This window comes from Salvelinus fontinalis, chromosome 23 (genome assembly GCF_029448725.1).
Source record: "Salvelinus fontinalis isolate EN_2023a chromosome 23, ASM2944872v1, whole genome shotgun sequence".
In the NCBI taxonomy this organism is placed as follows: domain Eukaryota; kingdom Metazoa; phylum Chordata; class Actinopteri; order Salmoniformes; family Salmonidae; genus Salvelinus; species Salvelinus fontinalis.
The window spans coordinates 17,649,082-17,670,601 of NC_074687.1; the positions used below are offsets into that span (position 1 = coordinate 17,649,082).

The 21,520-nt window shown below is 45.9% G+C and overlaps 1 protein-coding gene across 1 annotated transcript in view; it reads right to left on the reverse strand.

Moving 5' to 3' along the window:
- Positions 1-21,520, reverse strand: part of LOC129820950 (ephrin type-A receptor 6-like) — a 345,999-nt gene that overhangs the window by 130,136 nt on the left and 194,343 nt on the right. The window contains exons 6-7 of the mRNA XM_055878103.1: positions 13,242-13,397; positions 11,416-11,751 (exon numbers count right to left, since the gene is read on the reverse strand). Of these exons, the coding sequence (XP_055734078.1) occupies positions 11,416-11,751; positions 13,242-13,397 (492 nt within the window). The remainder of the gene's footprint in view (positions 1-11,415; positions 11,752-13,241; positions 13,398-21,520) is intronic.

The window sequence follows — 21,520 nt, forward strand, 5'->3', positions numbered from 1 at the left end:
GTAAAACATGCAGAAGGTTTTTCCATCCAAGCAATGGATCTGAGCTGTCAGTCTTGAGTGTTAAATGGGGTGTGTTGTTATTGTGTTCATGCGTGCATGTTGTCTGTTCTGAGTTTTAAAACTTCACTCTTCAGTAACCAGTTCTAATAGTTCTTCATTCCCATTAAGTTTGAGAGACATTAACTGCAAGAGGAATTAGTGCTAAATTAATAAAACACTCCCTATCATTTAATAGCCACAGGACTAACAATTATGGATGTAATGCGTTTTTTCCCGCCTGTCACAAAATGTGTTGAGTTGTAGATTATTGGAACAAAGACTGAAAAACTTAGCTTGTTGAAAGCAAAAAATATATTAAATCAAACTAAAGGGGTAAAGAAAAGATGGAATGCCTTTTACAGTAAAAGCACACTAAAGGCCAAACACTATACATGTATGTAAACTGTATGATATTCAGCAGTATAAATCACAGGCTAATAACACAGTTGGCCTGTATTTACCACCACTTACTACCACTACCACATTGGTCTTTACTAACCTGATGAAAAACAGCCCTTATAAATCTACACTAGGAGGATGTGAATCTAAAATATAATAACATGCACTGACACTCTATACTATGACAAGCACCTACCATCAAATCATGGATATGTGCTGAGAGAGTTAGTGAGTGGGAGAGAGAGAGAGAAAGCAGAGGCATACTAGGATAAATACTTTGATAAATCAGTACAGGAAGGAGAACGAGCTGTCGAATACATTTATTAATACACTTATCCAATCCTGTTGTCGCTCCATATCTCCCTGTACAGGGGCTATAAAGAAGACTAATATGTGTGTGTGTCAGTGATGATGGAGATGACCCTGGTCGTGAAAGGTCATACCGACACAAAGGCCTGTCCCTGGGAGCCTTGTCCTGCACGCACACACACCACACATACCTGTAATAGAAGTTTCAAACTTCAAGTTCCACGTTTTATTAATCGTACAGGATACACATGGTGTACGCCGCAGGTTCCTTCTTGACAATGCTACAACAATAAGAAATAATAAAAGAGAAGAATGTAAAACAAGGTGACTACAGGGCTGTGGTGTGGCGGTGATGCTAAGGGCACTCTCTAAGCCACAGCAGTATAAATCACAGGCTAATAACACAGTGCTGAGTTGGCCTGTATTTACTACCACTCTCTCTGCCTGCAAGGCCACACTGCTGCACTGCACTACTCTACACTACACTACTCAACACTACACTACTCAACACTACACTACCTGCCTGCGATCACAGCATCTACTCACACATCCCTCATCTTTATTAAACACTCTACATGGGCCCGGTACACTGTATATGGCCTAATACATGCACTCTGTCATAGGGATTGGAGATTGGACTACTAGTACAGAAGAGGAGAGAAGAGAAGGGGAGGAGCGGACAGAAGATAAGGGGAGGAGAGAAGATAAGAGGAGGAGAGGAGAAAAGATAAGGGGAGGAGAGAAGATAAGATAAGGGGAGGAGATAAGATAAGAGGAGGAGATAAGATAAGGGGAGGAGAGGACAGAAGATAAGGGGAGGAGAGGACAGAAGATAAGGGGAGGAGAGAAAATAAGGGGAGGAGAGGGGAGAAGGTAAGGGGAGGAGAGAACAGAAGATAAGGGGAGGAGAGAAGATAAGGGGAGGAGAGGGGAGAAGGTAAGGGGAGGAGAGAAGAGAAGATAAGGGGAGGAGAGAAGATAAGGGGAGGAGATAAGATAAGAGGAGGAGAGAAGATAAGAGGAGGAGAGGAAATAAGGGGAGGAGAGGACAGAAGATAAGGGGAGGAGAGGACAGAAGATAAGGGGAGGAGAGGACAGAATATAAGGGTAGGAGATAAGAAAAGATAAGGGGAGGAGAGGAGAGAAGATAAGGGGAGGAGAGGAGAGAAGATAAGGGGAGGAGAGAAGAGAAGATAAGGGGAGGAGAGGGGAGAAGGTAAGGGGAGGAGAGGAGAGAAGATAAGGGGAGGAGAGAAGAGAAGATAAGGGGAGGAGATAAGAGACGATAAGGGGAGGAGAGGACAGAAGATAAGGGGAGGAGAGGACAGAAGATAAGGGGAGGAGAGGAGAGAAGATAAGGGGAGGAGAGGAGGAAGAGGAGAAGAGGAGAGGAGGAGAGGGGAGGGGAGGAGAGAAAGGGGAGGAAAGGAGAAAGGGGAGATGAGGAGAGAAAGGGGAGGAGGTTTTGATATCAACAGGCATGATCAGAAAATGTTATCTCCTCTTTAACTGGGAGAGGACACGATTAAAGGGAAGTTCCTTCAGCGATACTAATATATATTCCTACTAGAGTCTGCTGAAGAGGCGCACACTCTCTCTCTCTCTGCCTGTCCCTGATTGCTTTGGTGACACACACGATTAGCCAGCTGCTTCCCCTGATTAAAAAAACTCCCCTCTTTCTAGAGCATGTTCTCCTCTTCTTCCTTCCTCTGGCCCTCTAGCCACTCCTCCACCTGTCTCCTCCTTTCCCAAGTATTCTGTCTCTCTCCTCCTTCCTCTAGTCCTCTAGCCACTCCTCCACCTGTCTCCTCCTTTCCCAAGTATTCTGTCTCTCTCCTCCTTCCTCTAGCCCTCTAGCCACTCACTCACTCACTCACTCACTCACTCACTCACTCACTCACTCACTCACCCACTCACTCACTCACTCACTCACTCACTCACTCACTCACTCACTCACTCACTCACTCACTCACTCACTCACTCACTCACTCACTCACTCACTCACTCTCTCACCTCTCCAGACATGTATATCATCCCTCTGTCTTTCTTTCTCCTGGGTTTAGTCTCTAATTTCACTTCTCCCAACATTCAATTAACTTTCCACTTCCTCTCCACCGTGACTCCCCCAACGCGTCAATCACACTCTGCTGCCGCGGCGACTGACAGCTGGTCCCGCCCCTTCCTCCCAGCGGCTTCCTGTGTTCCGCTAGGCGTGACCAAGTCACCTGGTGGGGGGCTCCCACCTCCCTGACGCACAGCCCTCTGGGATACCTGGCGGGGGGCGGCCATACTGCCTGGGCTCAGGGAAGACACGCTAGGTTAACTGTTTATAGGAACGGGGACGGGAGGGAGTATATGGAAGAGTGTGTGTGTGTGGTTTTGAGTCTCCCTGTCCCCAACCTCTTCTCCTAAACCACACACAGTACTGCAGAGAGATAATCTCATCAAATCCAGACATCTCTCCTTCAAAATACATCACCACGTTGACAATACACAGATGCAAAGCTGCATGTCTCCAATGGAACTTTGATATGTCAAATGAAAGTAGAATAAAAAGTCTTGACTGTGTGATATTCCCAGGATTCTCCATGGTATTAAAGGCCTGTCATGTTCTCCAGTTCTCAGTTTCTTACAGCGTGTATCTGTGTGTGTCAGTATGAGCTGTAGTGATCCTCTGTGTCCTAATGGAGATACTAATATAGTAAATCAGATAGTTATGGGACAGAGCCACGCTCCTGGTAGCAGCCTAGCCCATTAATCCACACGTTATTTTCCAAGACTCTTATCATTTTCTCTAAATGTGATGGGATTTACTCAAGGCCAAGGTACCCCACTGGTAATCCCTATGCCTTATAAATCTCCACTCACTGTGGGTGGATGTGTGTGTGTGAGAGAGGGAGTGTGGGAGAGAGAGTAGTAGAAAACGGACAGTGAGAGGGACAGACTGTGTAAGAGAGAAGGAAGACAAAGGGGAAGAAAAAAAGATTGTGGTTACACAAATTATGCAAATAAACAAAGAAGACTCCAGGCTCTATCTTTTTCCAATGTAAAAGTGAGATGAGAGTCTAGAGATGAAAGCAATACTAGAGGTAAACCAGCCTGCTACAGTAGTGTGCTTGTCACATAAAAGCCAGCCAGTCTGTGTCTGGTTATGAAATAACGGAGGGGATATCAGTGTTGTATTCCAGACCATCTTGACCGAGTCAAGACCAAGACCAGAAAAATTCAAGACCAAGACAGGAATTCTGTCAATTCACCACCATAATACAAGTTGTGGTCCCGTGTGGCTCAGTTGGTAGAGCATGGCGCTTGCAACGCCAGGGTTGTGGGTTCAATTCCCACGGGGGGACCAGGGTTCAATTCCCCCGGGGGGACCATGATGAATATGTATGAACTTTCCAATTTGTAAGTCGCTCTGGATAAGAGCGTCTGCTAAATGACTTAAATGTAAATATAAATGTAAGTTCAAAATGTCCTGTATTTCTGTGTTCATATTTCAGAACAACATATGGATCCTTTACACATTCAGAAGGTGAAAAGAGTCCATGCTGAGGGCAAATAGAGAGACATTACAAATGATCACTAACCAAAACAGGTCTATAATAGATTTAAAGAAAACGTTTCCGTGAGCGTAACTTTCAAACAATTTCCCCATTTCCCAGTCTTACCTACCAGCAAATGAAGGAAATTCTGACAAGCGCAACAACGTTTGAGGATATTAATGCTAAAAATGTAATGTAGGAAGCCAAGGTTTCAATAGGCTATAAGACATTAATTAATGTGTCATAAAAGGAGTCTGGACATTTGGACTGGAAAAGTGGTTTTATGTGCTTACTGAATGGGAGATGATAGACTCAATATGTGGTCTGGAGACTGGTCTCAAGTACTACAATACTGATGGATATTACCCAGAATGACCTGAAGGACTGACTGTCTGTCTGTGGACGCCAGTGTCCCATGTGTAATAGAACAATAGATTACATCTACCAGACACATTCACACACCCTTACAGAGAGAGAGAGAGAGAGAGAGAGAGAGAGAGAGAGAGAGAGAGAGACAGAGAGAGAGAGAGACAGAGAGAGAGAGAGAGAGAGAGAGACAGAGAGAGAGAGAGAGAGAGAGAGAGAGAGAGAGAGAGAGAGAGAGAGACAGAGACAGAGAGACAGAGAGAGACAGAGAGACAGAGACAGAGAGAGAGAGAGAGAGAGAGAGAGAGAGAGAGAGAGAGAGAGAGAGAGAGAGAGAGAGAGAGAGAGAGAGAGAGAGAGAGAGAGAGAGAAGAACAGCTCCTGTCTTACTATAACTTTTTGGTTGTTAAGAGCAAGATTGACACGATTAAATTAGCAAAAAATGTATAGGTAATCAAATTGTACAACTGAAGATCAACACAGGAGGAAAAGACTGACAGAGAGTGAGTTAAAAGACCAATCTTCATCGTGGTAGCTAGCCAAATTCAAATCTGTCAGCTAGCTTACCATCTAGCTCTAACTGTTTACTGGTGGCAACCATAGCAACATGGCCACTGAGGCAGCGCTAGCAGCGACAGCAGCAGCAGAGACAGAGACCCCCCCACTTTTTTTGAACATCCAGCAGAAATCAAATCAGAGAAGGGAAGAATCAATTTTAAACACAGAATTCTGAGGGAGAACCCAGGAACTTTGTTTGCCGACTGCTCACAAAACAGGACTGTTACAAACCTGTTATTTTACACAGACCACACTACTGCTTGGCATACAGCTGGAACCAGGCATTTCAGCTATACCACAAAAAAAGGCATCTGCAAGGGAAGGCAAATCCACATGTTTGAGGACAGCGATAAGGACCAGGAAAACAGGTTTCTGACGGTAAACATGTATCAGAACGGCACTGTCATGGTCCAGGACATAAAGACCAGCACTGTCATGGTCCAGGACATAAAGACCAGTACTGTCATGGTCCAGGACATAAAGACCAGCACTGTCATGGTCCAGGACATAAAGACCAGCACTGTCATGGTCCAGGACATAAAGACCAGTACTGTCATGGTCCAGGACATAAAGACCAGTACTGTCATGGTCCAGGACATAAAGACCAGTACTGTCATGGTCCAGGACATAAAGACCAGCACTGTCATGGTCCAGGGCATAAAGACCAGCACTGTCATGGTCCAGGACATAAAGACCAGTACTGTCATGGTCCAGGACATAAAGACCAGCACTGTCATGGTCCAGGACATAAAGACCAGCACTGTCATGGTCCAGGGCATAAAGACCAGCACTGTCATGGTCCAGGACATAAAGACCAGTACTGTCATGGTCCAGGACATAAAGACCAGTACTGTCATGGTCCAGGACATAAAGACCAGTACTGTCATGGTCCAGGACATAAAGACCAGTACTGTCATGGTCCAGGACATAAAGACCAGCACTGTCATGGTCCAGGACATAAAGACCAGTACTGTCATGGTCCAGGGCATAAAGACCAGCACTGTCATGGTCCAGGACATAAAGACCAGCACTGTCATGGTCCAGGACATAAAGACCAGTACTGTCATGGTCCAGGACATAAAGACCAGTACTGTCATGGTCCAGGACATAAAGACCAGCACTGTCATGGTCCAGGGCATAAAGACCAGCACTGTCATGGTCCAGGACATAAAGACCAACACTGTCATGGTCCAGGGGTTAAAGACCAGTACTGTCATGGTCCAGGGCATAAAGACCAGTACTGTCATGGTCCAGGACATAAAGACCAGTACTGTCATGGTCCAGGACATAAAGACCAGCACTGTCATGGTCCAGGGCATAAAGACCAGTACTGTCATGGTCCAGGACATAAAGACCAGTACTGTCATGGTCCAGGACATAAAGACCAGCACTGTCATGGTCCAGGACATAAAGACCAGCACTGTCATGGTCCAGGACATAAAGACCAGTACTGTCATGGTCCAGGACATAAAGACCAGCACTGTCATGGTCCAGGACATAAAGACCGGCACTGTCATGGTCCAGGACATAAAGACTAGTACTGTCATGGTCCAGGACATAAAGACCAGCACTGTCATGGTCCAGGGCATAAAGACCAGCACTGTCATGGTCCAGGACATAAAGACCAGTACTGTCATGGTCCAGGACATAAAGACCAGTACTGTCATGGTCCAGGACATAAAGACCAGTACTGTCATGGTCCAGGACATAAAGACCAGTACTGTCATGGTCCAGGACATAAAGACCAGCACTGTCATGGTCCAGGACATAAAGACCAGTACTGTCATGGTCCAGGGCATAAAGACCAGCACTGTCATGGTCCAGGACATAAAGACCAGCACTGTCATGGTCCAGGACATAAAGACCAGTACTATCATGGTCCAGGACATAAAGACCAGCACTGTCATGGTCCAGGACATAAAGACCAGCACTGTCATGGTCCAGGACATAAAGACCAGTACTGTCATGGTCCAGGGCATAAAGACCAGCACTGTCATGGTCCAGGACATAAAGACCAGCACTGTCATGGTCCAGGACATAAAGACCAGTACTATCATGGTCCAGGACATAAAGACCAGCACTGTCATGGTCCAGGACATAAAGACCAGCACTGTCATGGTCCAGGGCAGTGAGGCTGCACTCAGCTCTGTTGTGCAGGACTTCCCCACCCTAACGAAGACAGCGGAAAGCAAAAAAGAAAAGGACAGCACCCCGACCTCTCCCCTCACCTCAGGCACCCCAACAGCAGGACCATCCTCCCCCCTGCCTGCCTACAACCACCAGAGCCAAGACCACACTACCATCAGCCTGTTGAGAGACAGGCTGGCTGTGATAGAGGTATGGGTTACTGAGCTGAAGGAGCAGCCCCCCAGCTACACCACCTCCAGCCCAGACACAGAGCTTCTACAGGACTATATCAACCAGTGCAGGACCCAGCTGAAGAACTCTGTCCAGGAGCTGAGCGAGAGCCTTACCACAGCGCTTGAGGAGGTAAAGGTCACCATGAGGAGAGAGCTGGTGCAGGTAAAGGAGGAGATGGCAAAGGAGTTGTCTGGCATCAAGAGGGTGCTACAGCACAGAGAACAGACTGTAGAGACTCCCAGAGAGAAGCTGCAGTCCCTCACCACCCCTAACAACCCCACTGACCCACCTTTACCCACACCCCCAGTCAACAAGGAGACTCACATGGAGACACCTACTACAGAGAGAGAAGATCTCTGCCCCCTCCTGACACACCCCCACACACCCCTCCATGTACACAGGCTCTGTGTACTCCAGCCCCCGACCGTAAACGCACTAATCTGGTAAAACCCACTGAGGTGGCCATCCTCATTGACTCAAATGGGAAATTCATCCAAGAAGATAAACTCTTCCCCCAACACAAGGTGTGCAAAATATGCTGCCCAAAAACACAGGAGGCTCTCCACATCCTGTCCCAGCCTGACTTTGGCACACCAGGCCACATTATTATTCACACCGGCACCAACAACCTGCGAGAGGAGCAGGAGAGAGTAGGCAGCCTGGTCAGCAGAGTGGAGCAGGAGAGAGTAGGCAGCCTGGTCAACAGAGTGGAGCAGGAGAGAGTAGGCAGCCTGGTCAGCAGAGTGGAGCAGGAGAGAGTAGGCAGCCTGGTCAGCAGAGTGGAGCAGGAGAGAGTAGGCAGCCTGGTCAGCAGAGTGGAGCAGGAGAGAGTAGGCAGCCTGGTCAACAGAGTAGCAGAGAGAGGAGCAGGAGAGAGTAGGCAGCCTGGTCAACAGAGTAGCAGAGAGAGGAGCAGGAGAGAGTAGGGAGCCTGGTCAGCAGAGTAGCAGAGAGAGGAGCAGGAGAGAGTAGGCAGCCTGGTCAACAGAGTAGCAGAGAGAGGAGCAGGAGAGAGTAGGCAGCCTGGTCAACAGAGTAGCGGAGAGAGGAGCAGGAGAGAGTAGGCAGCCTGGTCAACAGCGTAGCAGAGAGGGGAGCAGGAGAGAGTAGGCAGCCTGTTCAGCAGAGTAGCAGGGAGAGGAGCAGGAGAGAGTAGGCAGCCTGGTCAATAGAGTAGCAGAGAGAGGAGCAGGAGAGAGTAGGCAGCCTGGTCAGCAGAGTAGCAGAGAGAGGAGCATGAGAGAGTAGGCAGCCTGGTCAGCAGAGTAGCAGAGAGAGGAGCAGGAGAGAGTAGGCAGCCTGGTCAGCAGAGTAGCAGAGAGAGGAGCAGGAGAGAGTAGACAGCCTGGTCAGCAGAGTAGCAGAGAGAGGAGCAGGAGAGAGTAGGCAGCCTGGTCAGCAGAGTAGCAGAGAGGGCCTCTGAGTGGTTCCCCAACTCCCACATCACCATCTCCACTCTGCTGCCCCGCAAAGACTTTCATCCCTGTACCATTCAGAAAGTCAACGCTGACATCACCAGAGGGTGTGGCCTACTCCCGAACGTACACGTTGCTCACCACCCAACAATCACCCCACAGGATCTGCACGACCACTCCCAGCTGAGGAAGCAGACAGGAGGGATGTTTGCCAAGTCTCTAAAGGACGTGGCACTTGGTAGACAAACACCCCATGCCACACTGGACAGAGGACCCCTACCAGACCACTGCACCACCAAGGAGCCCCAGGCCCATTCAACGCCACACCAGACCCAGCGCACCCCACAGGCCCCACCAACCACCAGAGCATCACCACTTCCATCGGCTTAGCCAGACCGGACCGGGCCCATCCTACTACCCCGCACCAGACCACCACCCCTACCAGACCAGAGAGGAACAGAGGACAGGAGAACCCTATAGGATTAAGTGAGATTAAACAGCTCCTCCAATACATCTGCACTAAACTGCACTAAACACACACGGATGCATGCACACACACACACACACACACACACACACACACACACACACACACACACACACACACACACACACACACACACACACACACACACACACACACACACACACACACACACACACACACACACACACACACACACACACACACACACACCTATTGTACCAGAATTTACTTGTTCAATGAATAGGAATATATATATATATATATATATATATATATATATATATATATATATATATATATAACAGAAAAAAATGTTAGCTGTTATCCTGTTTATCTCACTCTTAACAACTTATTAGTTAGTAGTCACTGTATTTCTGACTGCTATTCTTTCTTTTGGAACATGAAATCGCTATCAGTTAGCATGTGGAACATTCAGGGCCTAAACTCATCAACCTTTGGACTGAAGAGTTTAGCACTGGAGTTCAACAAAAACCTTAAAGATGTTGACGTCATCATTCTGCAGGAGACATGGTGTAAGGCTGACATTGTCACTCACTGTCCCACAGGTTACAGAGAGGTAATTGTGCCGTCACAAAAACAAAGCTCTGTCAATAGAGGCAGAGACTCTGGAGGACTGATCATTTGGTACAAATCCGAACTACAACATCTAATTGATCCCATCAAAATTGGCAAATATCACATTTGGTTAAAACTGAAAAAATAACTTGTACTGCCTGAAAATATGTGTTCCTTTGCGCAATATATATCCCCCCCTCAGAATCCCCATATTACTCAGAGGAGATCTTCCCCACCCAATATATATCCCCCCCCAGAATCCCCATATAACTCAGAGGAGATCTTCCCCACCCTACCAAGCCCTGCAATGCCAAGAGCTGAGCAAAGAAAAGAGTCCCCTCATCCAGCTGGTCCTGGGGCTGAGTTCACAAACCTGTTCTACTAACACACTGACGCCTCAGGACCAGAACATCCAATCAATAAGGATAAACCAAATTACAACACAGTCAAAACAAAACTATATTGCTTATTGGGAAACACAAGCACAAACACAAAGCAAAACGCAGTGCTATCTGGCCCTAAATCGACAGTACACTGTGGCTAAATATTTGACCATGGTTACTGATCAAAACCTTAGAAAAACCTTGACAAAGTACAGGCTCAGTGAGCACAGCCTTGCCATTGAGAAGGGTAGACACAGGAAAACCTGGCTCCCTATAGAGGAAAGGCTACCACTGCACAACAGCAGAACCTGAGACGGAGCTGCAATTCCTGACAAAATGTAAAAAATATAAAACAATTAGAGAGTGTCATTTTCCCAAATTTGAAACCCTTATTCAAGGTTTCAAAGACCTCTCTGATGAGGATAGGCTACCCGTCCTGTTGGGGGAGGACGCAGAGAGCTGTGGGTTGGCAGCGCACTACATTGCTGCCTGCCATAAGTTGAGGGGCAGTGTCTGACAGACCAATCAACCTGCACATGTACTCTACTGTATGTTTATTGTTATTGTTGAATGTATGGTTATTTTGACACTTAGTTATTGTTGTTACTGTTGTCCCGTTGACAATTTTGATTCTCCTTTTTATATTGTAAATATCCAAAATAAGCTTTGGCAATATGTACATTGTTATGTCATGCCAATAAAGCAAATTGAATTGAATTGAATTGAATTGAGAGAGAGAGTGAGAGAGAGAGAGAGACAGAGAGAGAGAGAGAGAGAGAGAGAGAAAAATAAAACACACAATGTTTGCACAGATGAGAACCGTAGCTGTTCTACAGTACATCACCCAGAGAGTCACTGTGCTTTGAGAGTGTATGCGACAGTGTATGTGTGTGAGAGTGTGTGTACTGTGTTATGGAGACTGCAATGATTGCCAAGGGTCAGGGTTTAGGGGTTAGAGGTCAGCGTTTAGGTCTACCCACCGCCCTGGTCGGTGGAGACAGTGATGGCGGCCACAGGTCTCGGGAAGTGGCTCATCTCAGATACTCCGTTCAGCGACTCGATCTCGAAGGTGTAGTTGGCGTGAGCCGAGAAGTCCATCACTGTTACCATGGCGTTGGTCAGGCCCTGGGGGCGGGGCACGAAGCGAAGCTCCTCCCCACACAGCTGGCATTGGTCGGGCTCTGGGCCGCAGCGTTTACACAGGACGTTATAGGTCAGGTCCCTGCGACCACCCATGTCACTGGGTGGAGACCACTCTAACAGTAGACAGGTGTCATTCAGGTTGAAGACCACGTTACGAGGAGGTGAGGGGGGACCTGGAGGAGAGAGAGAGAGAGGTGTCATTCAGGTTGAAGACCACGTTACGAGGAGGTGAGGGGGGACCTGGAGGAGAGAGAGAGAGTGAGGAGAGAGGTGTCATTCAGGTTGAAGACCACATTATGAGGAGGTGAGGGGGGACCTGGAGGAGAGAGAGAGAGAGAGGTGTCATTCAGGTTGAAGACCACGTCATGAGGAGGTGAGGGGGGACCTGGAGGAGAGAGAGAGAGAGAGGTGTCATTCAGGTTGAAGACCACATTACGACAAGGGGAGCAGGGATCCTGGAGGAGAGAGAGAGGTAGAAAGGCTTCATGTTGATTGATCATGTTTCTGTCCTAAACTCTCTTTAGCTGGTAGTGGTAGGAGTATAAATCTGAGTATAATACACATTGAAACAGAACAGTTCTTATGGTACAAGGTAAATGGTATTAGTTTAAATCAAGGCTAAAAACCAAAACCTTACTATTATAATATCATGTCTACTTTGATACCACTGTACATCGACTATCTAGTACAGAGAGCTTCTCATCAAGTTATTCTGGGAGAGCATCCAGGGATTGTGAGACGGTGCATACAGGCATTAAGTAGATGTGTGCAGGCATTGTGTGTGTGTGTGTGTGCAGGTAATGTGTGTGTGAGTGTGCAGATATTGTGTTGTACAGAGCAGTGCCAGCTGTCAGAGGGGCAGTGTTAAAAGGCCTGAGGGATTTAAACTCTCCAGTCCTGCCAAGCTCACTGTCTGTCTGGACAATAGTCTGGAGCCCTCTCCTGCCCTCCATCCCCCTCTCCTGTCCTTCTACCTTCCCCTCTCCTGCCCTTCCCCACTCCCATTCCCTCTTTCCTGCCCTCCTCCTCCCCTCCATCCTTCTCATCTGCTCTCCACCTTCCCTCTATCCTTCTCTCATGTCCCCCCCGCCTCCCCCCTCCTGCTCCCCTCTCCTTAACTCATTCACCCTCCTTCTTTCCCCCTTCACTGTCCTCCCCTCCAGCCAACCCCTCTCCATGAATAAACCTGTCTCTCAAGCTCTCTCTCTCTCTTTCACGCTCTCTCTCTCTCATCAGTCCTGCTTAGTGTTTCTCTCTCAGGACAGATGAAGTGAGCACCTCCTTTTCCACCTCCTCCTCCTCTGTCAGCATCTGTCCGTTGGCTTCCTGTCCTCTATCTGTGCTCTCCCTCTATTTTCTCTGTCTGAGAGGCAAGCTGTGTCCCAGTGTCCATCAATCAGCTCCCGTTCTCCACTCAACAGATCTCTATCAGCTCTCTACTCTCTCTTCCTCTCTCTACTGTACCTGTCTCTTTCTCTCTCTCTCTCTCCCTCTCACTCTACCTCTCTTTACCCCCCCATCTCTTTCTCTCTCTGTCTTTGTTCCTGAGTATATACCACTACAGACCTGTACTGTGCTCTATCTGAGTGTATTGAGGGCTGCTTAGACAATAACGAGATTGCTGATTGATTGATTGACTGATTGTTTGATTGATGATACTCACGTGTGCATGCCATAGTTGGTGGGTCTCTGGCAGCTCTGTAGAAAGCCTTCTCACAGTGGCAGACAGCAGCCCCCTCTCCATAGCTGAAACTGTGAGGGGGACACTTGGAACACTTGATGTTCCCCGCAAACGCCTTGTAGAAGCCTGGACGACACGCTGCAGTCGAGAGACAGAGGGATATATGGTTATATATGGCAGGATAACAGACACAGGTATATGGTTATATATGGCAGGATAACAGACACAGGTATATGGTTATATATGGCAGGATAACAGACACAGGTATATGGTTATATATGGCAGGATAACAGACACAGAGATATGGTTATATATGGCAGGATAACAGCGACAGACATATGGTTATACATGACAGGATAACAGACACAGAGATATGGTTATATATGGCAGGATAACCGACACAGAGATATGGCTATATATGGCAGGATAGCAGACACAGAGATATGGTTATATATGACAGGATAACAGACACAGAGATATGGCTATATATGTCAGGATAGCAGACACAGAGATATGGTTATATATGACAGGATAACAGACACAGAGATATGGTTATATATGGCAGGATAACAGACACAGAGATATGGCTATATATAGCAGGATAACAGAGACAGAGATATGATTATATATGGCAGGATAGCAGACACATAGATATGGTTATATATTGCAGGATAACAGACACATATGTATGGTTATATATGGCAGAATAACAGACACAGAGATGTGGTTATAAATGGCAGGACAACAGACACAGAGATAGGTTATATATGGCAGGATAACAGACACAGATATATGATTATATATGGCAGGATAACAGACACATATATATGATTATATATGGCAGGATAATAGACACATATGTATGATTATATATGGCAGGATAACAGACACAGATATATGATTATATATGGCAGGATAACAGACACATAGGTATGGTTATACATGGCAGGATAACAGACACATATATATGATTATATATGGCAGGATAACAGACACAGATATATGATTATATATGGCAGGATAACAGACACATAGGTATGGTTATATATGACAGGATAACAGACAGAGATATGGTTATATATGGCAGGATAACAGACAATGACAGCTCCTCCCACTAAAACTAGTTTAAAATTGTGCTTTATCATCAGCAAATGGACAAAAGAGAAAGCGAGATGGTATCAAATGGACTGTTAGACACAGTGAAAGGACAATGGCTTAGACTGCAAATACAATCTGTTGACCTTATGATATTAATCTCTACTGATTTATATCCAGAACGATGAGGAAAATGAACTATATTGAAAGTAGTGAATAGAAAAAAACTCCCTCTATTCTCCTCTTCCTTTCTTCTCCTAAACTCCCTTGCTCTCCATCTCCCTCTCTCCCTCCCCTCTCTCGCTCCCCCTCTCCCTCTCTCTCCCTGCAGTCTGCTCCTAAAGCCTGTCTGCCTCAGGGACAAATGGCCTTTCAAATCCCTCTCAGCCTTTAACCGATGGTACCGCACGCACGCACGCACGCACGCACGCACACACACACACACACACACACACACACACACACACACACACACGCATGAATGCACACAGCCACACACACCAGGGTTTCCGTTAGCCGGTAATAGCCGGCTTTTGGCCTATAAAAAAATTGAAAAGCTGATAAATAAAATTGGTGCCGGCCAATTGTCCCGGAGAAGAAAAAAAGATCCCATTGCGAAATAATGCTTTTTAGCCTATTCATTGATGGAAATACCAGTCGAAGGAAATACGTTTGGTCATGCTTATCGGTCTATAGGTTCATTTAATTACATTTGTGTTTGTGTGTACAGTATATTCGTTATGTATCTTATTTATCACATGCCTACAGCATACAGATACAGAGCCTTTGAGCGGAAAACCTGTCAGACAGCCGAGAGCTGCTGCTGCATCTCGAACAGCAAGGGAAGGCATGCTTCATCAGCGTGTCACACACCACTGTGCAATGAGCTGGAGGCAGTAGGCTATGCATTTGAAAACATATACGTAATTGTTTGAAAGCTGAACGTTTGAATACATATTATGTTGCATGTCTTACCTTGCTTCAAAGTAGCCTATTACATCTCCTCTCTTCCTAAATTTCTAAGGGATATTTTCATCTCTGTCACATGAAAAGCATGCATGTGCGAGCGTTTTGACAGGGGTGTTTTCTCGCTAATTGCATTATGAAATTAATATTCGCACCTAGCCTACTGCCTTGCGAACATGGCTGAGCTTATAATGGGAAGAAATAATAGTTTATCAACATTTTAAACTAACCCTGATCTGTTGCATCAGTCTTATTGCTTTTTAACGTGTTTTGATGTAACCTAGGCCTGCGGGTTGTGTGAATGTGGGATCTATCTTCCTACAACTGTACCAGAGTCTGTTTGGAACAGGCTATTTCTTTCTCCACAAGCTGACCAATAGAATAGGTAAATTTTTCTACTATTCTACTATGGGTGATAGTAGACTGACATAGGCTAGTGATTTTGCTGTTCGTTACTTGTCTGGATGAGGAAAAGGACAGAGAGAGAGTGTGGACAGTGATTCTAACATGTTCAAAGTGCACATCAGAATTGGGTAAGAAGGACTGCACATCGTTGCATCCTGGACTTGCATGTTTTGTTCATATTAATTACCATAATCTAAATGTGATTTCTGTCATTCTGAGCACCGTGGGTAGACTCCCTTATCAGGTTACCCACCCAATGCATATGGGTCCGGCAGACTTCTCAAAAGTCTGGTAAATTAAAATGTTGTCGGTCAAATGTCCGGTGCCACATTTTCCTAACGGAAACCCTGACACACACTCCATCCTCAGAGGACAATTCCACTTCTGGGGCTCATCGATTTAACAAGGTAACACTGAGCCATCTGAGGGCTTCACCTTGAAGCACTGAGTCTTGAGTTGTAGATAGAGTCTCTCCATTTCTCCCTCTGATAAATGAACCTAGAGGAGAGCAAGATGCCCTGAAACAACACCCATTTAGATCAAATGTGAGCAATTAGGACAGGACAATGACACACACACACACACACACACACACACACACACACACACACACACACACACACACACACACACACACACACACACACACACACACACACACACACACACACACTGCAGACCCCCTCCCGTCAACACACACATAGCTGCAGTATCAATATGATGAGTGATATCCTCTACAGCGGCCCAAGGTTGCCTGTGCCATTAACCTCTGGTACAGTACGTGGCTTTATACATGGCCTTGATTCACACACTACAACTCACTTATTCCCCTAGCAGAACTGTTTTAAACTGTCAACCTAATGATGCTGCTGTCTGACCACACACAGCTGAGGGATGAGACACACATGCATACACACATGAACACACACACACACACACACACACACACACACACACACACACACACACACACACACACACACACACACACACACACACACCAAAACCACGGCAATTAAACAATGGTAAAAAACAACAACAGTGCAAGACCTAAAACCTTGCAGCCGGCTTCAATAGAATGTGATCTCTGGAATTGAAACAACAGCTAAATTCAAACAAGAGGGATTTGATTAACTGCATAATCATTTGATACCTTTGTGAATTACTTGTAAATTCGAAAATTACTGTAGTGAGTTTTCAAACTTAACAGGGTTTGCCCTGTGTAAATAGGACAAATACAATACATCTATCAGCATAAAGTAATGACTGCAAGTTACCATGTATTAATAATGTTTCTTCCAACATGACAAGACTATTTTCTAGGCTGTGCTGTTGTTGATGTGGTAACATTGTTTATATTAGACCAGAACGTAAAACGAAACACTGTATCAACCATGACTGAGAAGGAGAGAGAGAGAGAGAGAGAGAGAGAAAGAGAGTGAAAGAGTGATGCTAGAGGTAGAGAGCCAGAGAGAGTCTTTCTGCGTGCATGGTTTGTGTGTGCTGGACAGCGCTGGTCAGAGAGGGGGAGCATTCTACATACAGATCATACCCGAACCTGGGGGCCCGGGGGGATGGGCTGAATCTGGGCCTGCCTCCCAAGGTTAACGAGCTCTGGAAGTCATCCACCACACAACCCCAGATACACCTACAGAACCTCTGAAGCTGGGCCCTAAGACACAGACAGCAGCTTGGACTGACTGACCGGGTCCGTCACCCACTGGACCAAAACTGTCCAGGAGAAGAGAGGAGCAGAGCACCATGCGAGCTCAGGCATAGCACAGAACAGATGTGTGTGTGTATATTTGTGTGCGTGTGTAAGTGTGAGTGTGTGTATCTTTGTGCTCTCAGCTCGGTGGGCGATGGATCTCTCGTGGACTTCTCGTGGCGGCGAAGAGCAGCGATTCCAAGAGAAGCACAATTCTGCAGCATTTACTAGCAGAACCACATCAACAAATGTTGCAGAATAGTTCAGCTCTTGAAATCAAAGAAAGCGTGAGGCAAAGCAGGCAGGGGATGAGATATCGTGGAGGTGGGATGTATCTGGATAGCATTATGTGTGTGTGTGTGTGGGGGTGTCTGTGTGTAGCGTGGTAAGGATGAGATATTGTGGAGCTGAGATGTGGTACTGTTGGATATGGAGAATGAGCTTTTTTCAATCCTGTTCCACAAAAAGCGGTTATCTCCTCTCCCTGATGAAAAACTCTTCCTCTGCCTTTCTCTGGGCTGAGGGTAAACACCACTAGTCTCACTATCTGTGTTTAGCTGTGTGTATACATGCCATTCATATTACTACTACACTGCCATCCCGTTTCCCATCCCGCTCTATGTAGATTAGATCATCTATCATCCCCATAGATTAAATGTAGCCTACAAAATGCAGTTATACAGTATATAGATGCAGTTAGGTGTTATTAGATAATATTAACTATATAGTGTCATTTGACTTGTTTGACATAGAAGAGCTATCTGATTAAGTTACGGTACTAACATTACAATAACAACAAGACAAGTCAGACACTTTCCACAAATACATGTAAGGTTACCTATAGTGGCGGGTAGGAGCATTGGGCCAGTAACCGAAAGGTTGCTGGATCGAATCCCCAAGCTGACAAGGTAAACATCTGTTGTTCTGCCCACGAGCAAGGCAGTTAACACACTGTTCCCCAGGCGCCGATGACATGGATGTTGATTTCAGGCAGCCCCCCTGCACCTCCCTGATTCAGAGGGGTTGGGTTAAATGCGGAAGACACATTTCAGTTGAATGCATTCAGTTGTACAACTGAACTAGGTATCCCTCTTTCCCTATCCAGGTCCGGTAGGAGGGAGAGACATCTCTCCTAGAATAAGATGCAGCCATGGGACATGTTCTATCCTGTAAGAGATTACAAACATCCTCTCTAGCAACACCAGAGTTCCTCACCTTACTAGATGTTATTTAGCTCTGCTAAGGGATCTATCTCTCAGATACCATTAAACAATGACACACGCCTAGAGTGAAGCTGTGATCATTGATCCTCATTAAGATAGCAAAAGGATTCATCTGTGTTATAGTGAGTGAGAGAGCGTAATATTTACTGTTCATTTAAAATTTCACTTTTGTTTATTACTTCACGTGCTTTGGCAAATTTATATATATTTTTTAATTGAAACTTATTTAACTAGGAATGTCAGTTAAGACCAAATTCTTATTTACAATGACGGCCCGCTGGGGAACAGTGTTCCTGCCTTGTTCAGGGTTAGAACGACAGATTTTTACATCGTCAGCTCGGAGATTCGATCAAGCAACCTTTCGGTTATTGGCCCAGCGCTTTAACCGCTAGGCTACCTGCCGCCCCAATGTTAACATATGTTTCCCATGCCAATAATGCCCTTGAATTGAATCGAATTGAGAGATGTCAGCTTTGATTATGAGGCTGAGTCCTCCTCCTCCTCCCCCCCCCCCCCCTCTCCCCTCTTCACACTCCTCTGCTCTTCGTCTGTTGTGTTTACATCTTGACATTTGAGAGATCACTCTCTGAGCCGTGTTTTTCTCCCCCGAGCCTCCCTCTTCACCTTGATGTTCCTTATCTAATCTCAGCTATTACAACCCAGATCTTAATCTCTACATGGCATTTAGCATCAACATGAACTGTTTACTGTGTTTGTTATGTGTGTGTGTATGTGTGTCTGTGTCTGTGTGTGAGTGAGACAGTGTGTTTCTGTTTCAAATGTTATTAGTCATATGTAAGGGATACGCATGGTAAAATCATCCAACAAAGTACTTACTTACAGATTACTTCTCGACAATGCAACAACAATAAAAAATTATAAAATCAAATAATACATAAAGTAAAGTAAGTAGCTCAGTAGAACAGAATAAATATTTTAGCATAAGTATAATACAGGAAGACAGAGTTTATAGTCCTGTGCATTGGGATAGAGGGGGATGGGGGCAGTGTATAAACTGAGCAGTATAATAAGAGTCTGGTAGTAGCAGTTGTGATGTGTGTAGCATGAATGTACTGTATATGTGTGCGTCTGTATGTCTGTGTGGGTGTGTGCATGAGTGAGTGCATGTGTGCTAACGTGTGGAGAATCAGAGCAGGTGGTCAGTTCAGTTTAAGTGTTCAGCAGTCTGATGGCTTGTAGATAGAAACTGTCTCTGAGCCTGTTGGTATCAGACCTCATGCCTGACGGTAAGGGAGAAAACAGTGGCTGGGGTGTGTGGGGTCCTTGATGATGCTGCGTGCCTTTCTCAGGCACCGTTTCGAGGAGATGTCCTGGAGGGTCTTGCGGTCATGGATGAAGCCCGTACCAGGCCGTGATGCAACTGGTCGGGACGCTCTCGATGGTGTATTGGTAGCATTTGAAGAGGACCCGGGGCGGCATGCTGAATTTCTTCAGCCGCCTTAGGAAGTTGAGATGCTGTTGTACCATCTTGACAAGAGTGATGGTGTTGTTGGTACATGACAAGTCCTCAGTGATTTGTATTTGTATTTACTATGGATGCCCATCAGCTGCTGCCAAGGCTGCCAAATGTTTTTATTCATGTAGGTTACACTGTCCCACAAAATAATCCTGTTGTCCCACATTTGGGTATTTGAAATGTGGTCATCCTACCTGAACCAGGTTGCAGGCACTGGTTAATGTTTGAAGCTTTTTCTTGAATGGACAGCTTGATGAAAGCCAGTGTATATTTAGGTCACCCAGAAAATATACCTCTCTGTTGATATCACATACATTATCAAGCATTTCACACGTATTATCCAGATACTGACTGTTAGTACTTGGTTTATAGCAACGTCCCAACAGAATGGGCTTTAGGTGAGGCAGATGAACCTGTAACCATATTACTTCTACAGCATTTGACATGAGATCCTCAGGAATGATTATAGGAATGTGGTTCTGAATATAAACAGCAACAACACATCCACCATCCCATTGGCATTCCTATCTCTTCTGAAGAGGTTGTAAACATGTATTGGTACAGTACCACTGTATCATCAAAGGCACAGTTGAAGTCGGAAGTTTACATATACCTTAGCCAAATACATTTAAACTCAGTTTTTCACAATTCCTGACATTTAATCCTAGTAAGAATTCCCTGTCTTATGTCAGTTAGGATCACTACTGTCACGTTCTGACCATAGTTCTTTTGTATTTTCTTTGATTTAGTGTGGTCAGGGCGTGAGTTGGGTGGGTAATCTATGTTTTCTATTTCTGTGTTGGTTTTCTGTGTTTGGCCTGATATGGTTCTCAATCAGAGGCAGCTGTCAATCGTTGTCCCTGATTGGGAACCATATTTAGGTAGCCTGTTTTCTGTTGGGTTTTGTGGGTGGTTGTTTTCAGTCTTTGTGTGTCTGCACCAGATAGAACTGTTTCTGTTTTCACTTCGTTGTTTTTGTATTTTGAGTTGTTCACTTCCATTAAAAAAGATTAACAATTACCACGCTGCACATTGGTCCTCTGATCCTTCAAACTTCTCCTCCTCAGACGAGGAGGAAGACGACAGCCGTTACAGAACCACCCACCAAAAAAGACCAAGCAGCGTGTTAACGGGCAGCAACAGGAGAACCAGCGATTACTGAAGAAATGGACTTGGGAGGAGATTCTGTATGGAAAGGGACCCTGGGTACAGGCTGGTGAGTATCGCCGCCCCAAAGCTGAGCTGGAGGCAGCGAAAGCGGAGAGGCGGTGGTATGAGGAGGCTGCACGAAAGCGCGGCTGGAAGCCAGAGAGGCAGCCCTAAAAATGTATTGGGGGGAGGCACACGGGGAGTGTGGCTAAGCCAGGTAGGAGACCTGAGCCAACTC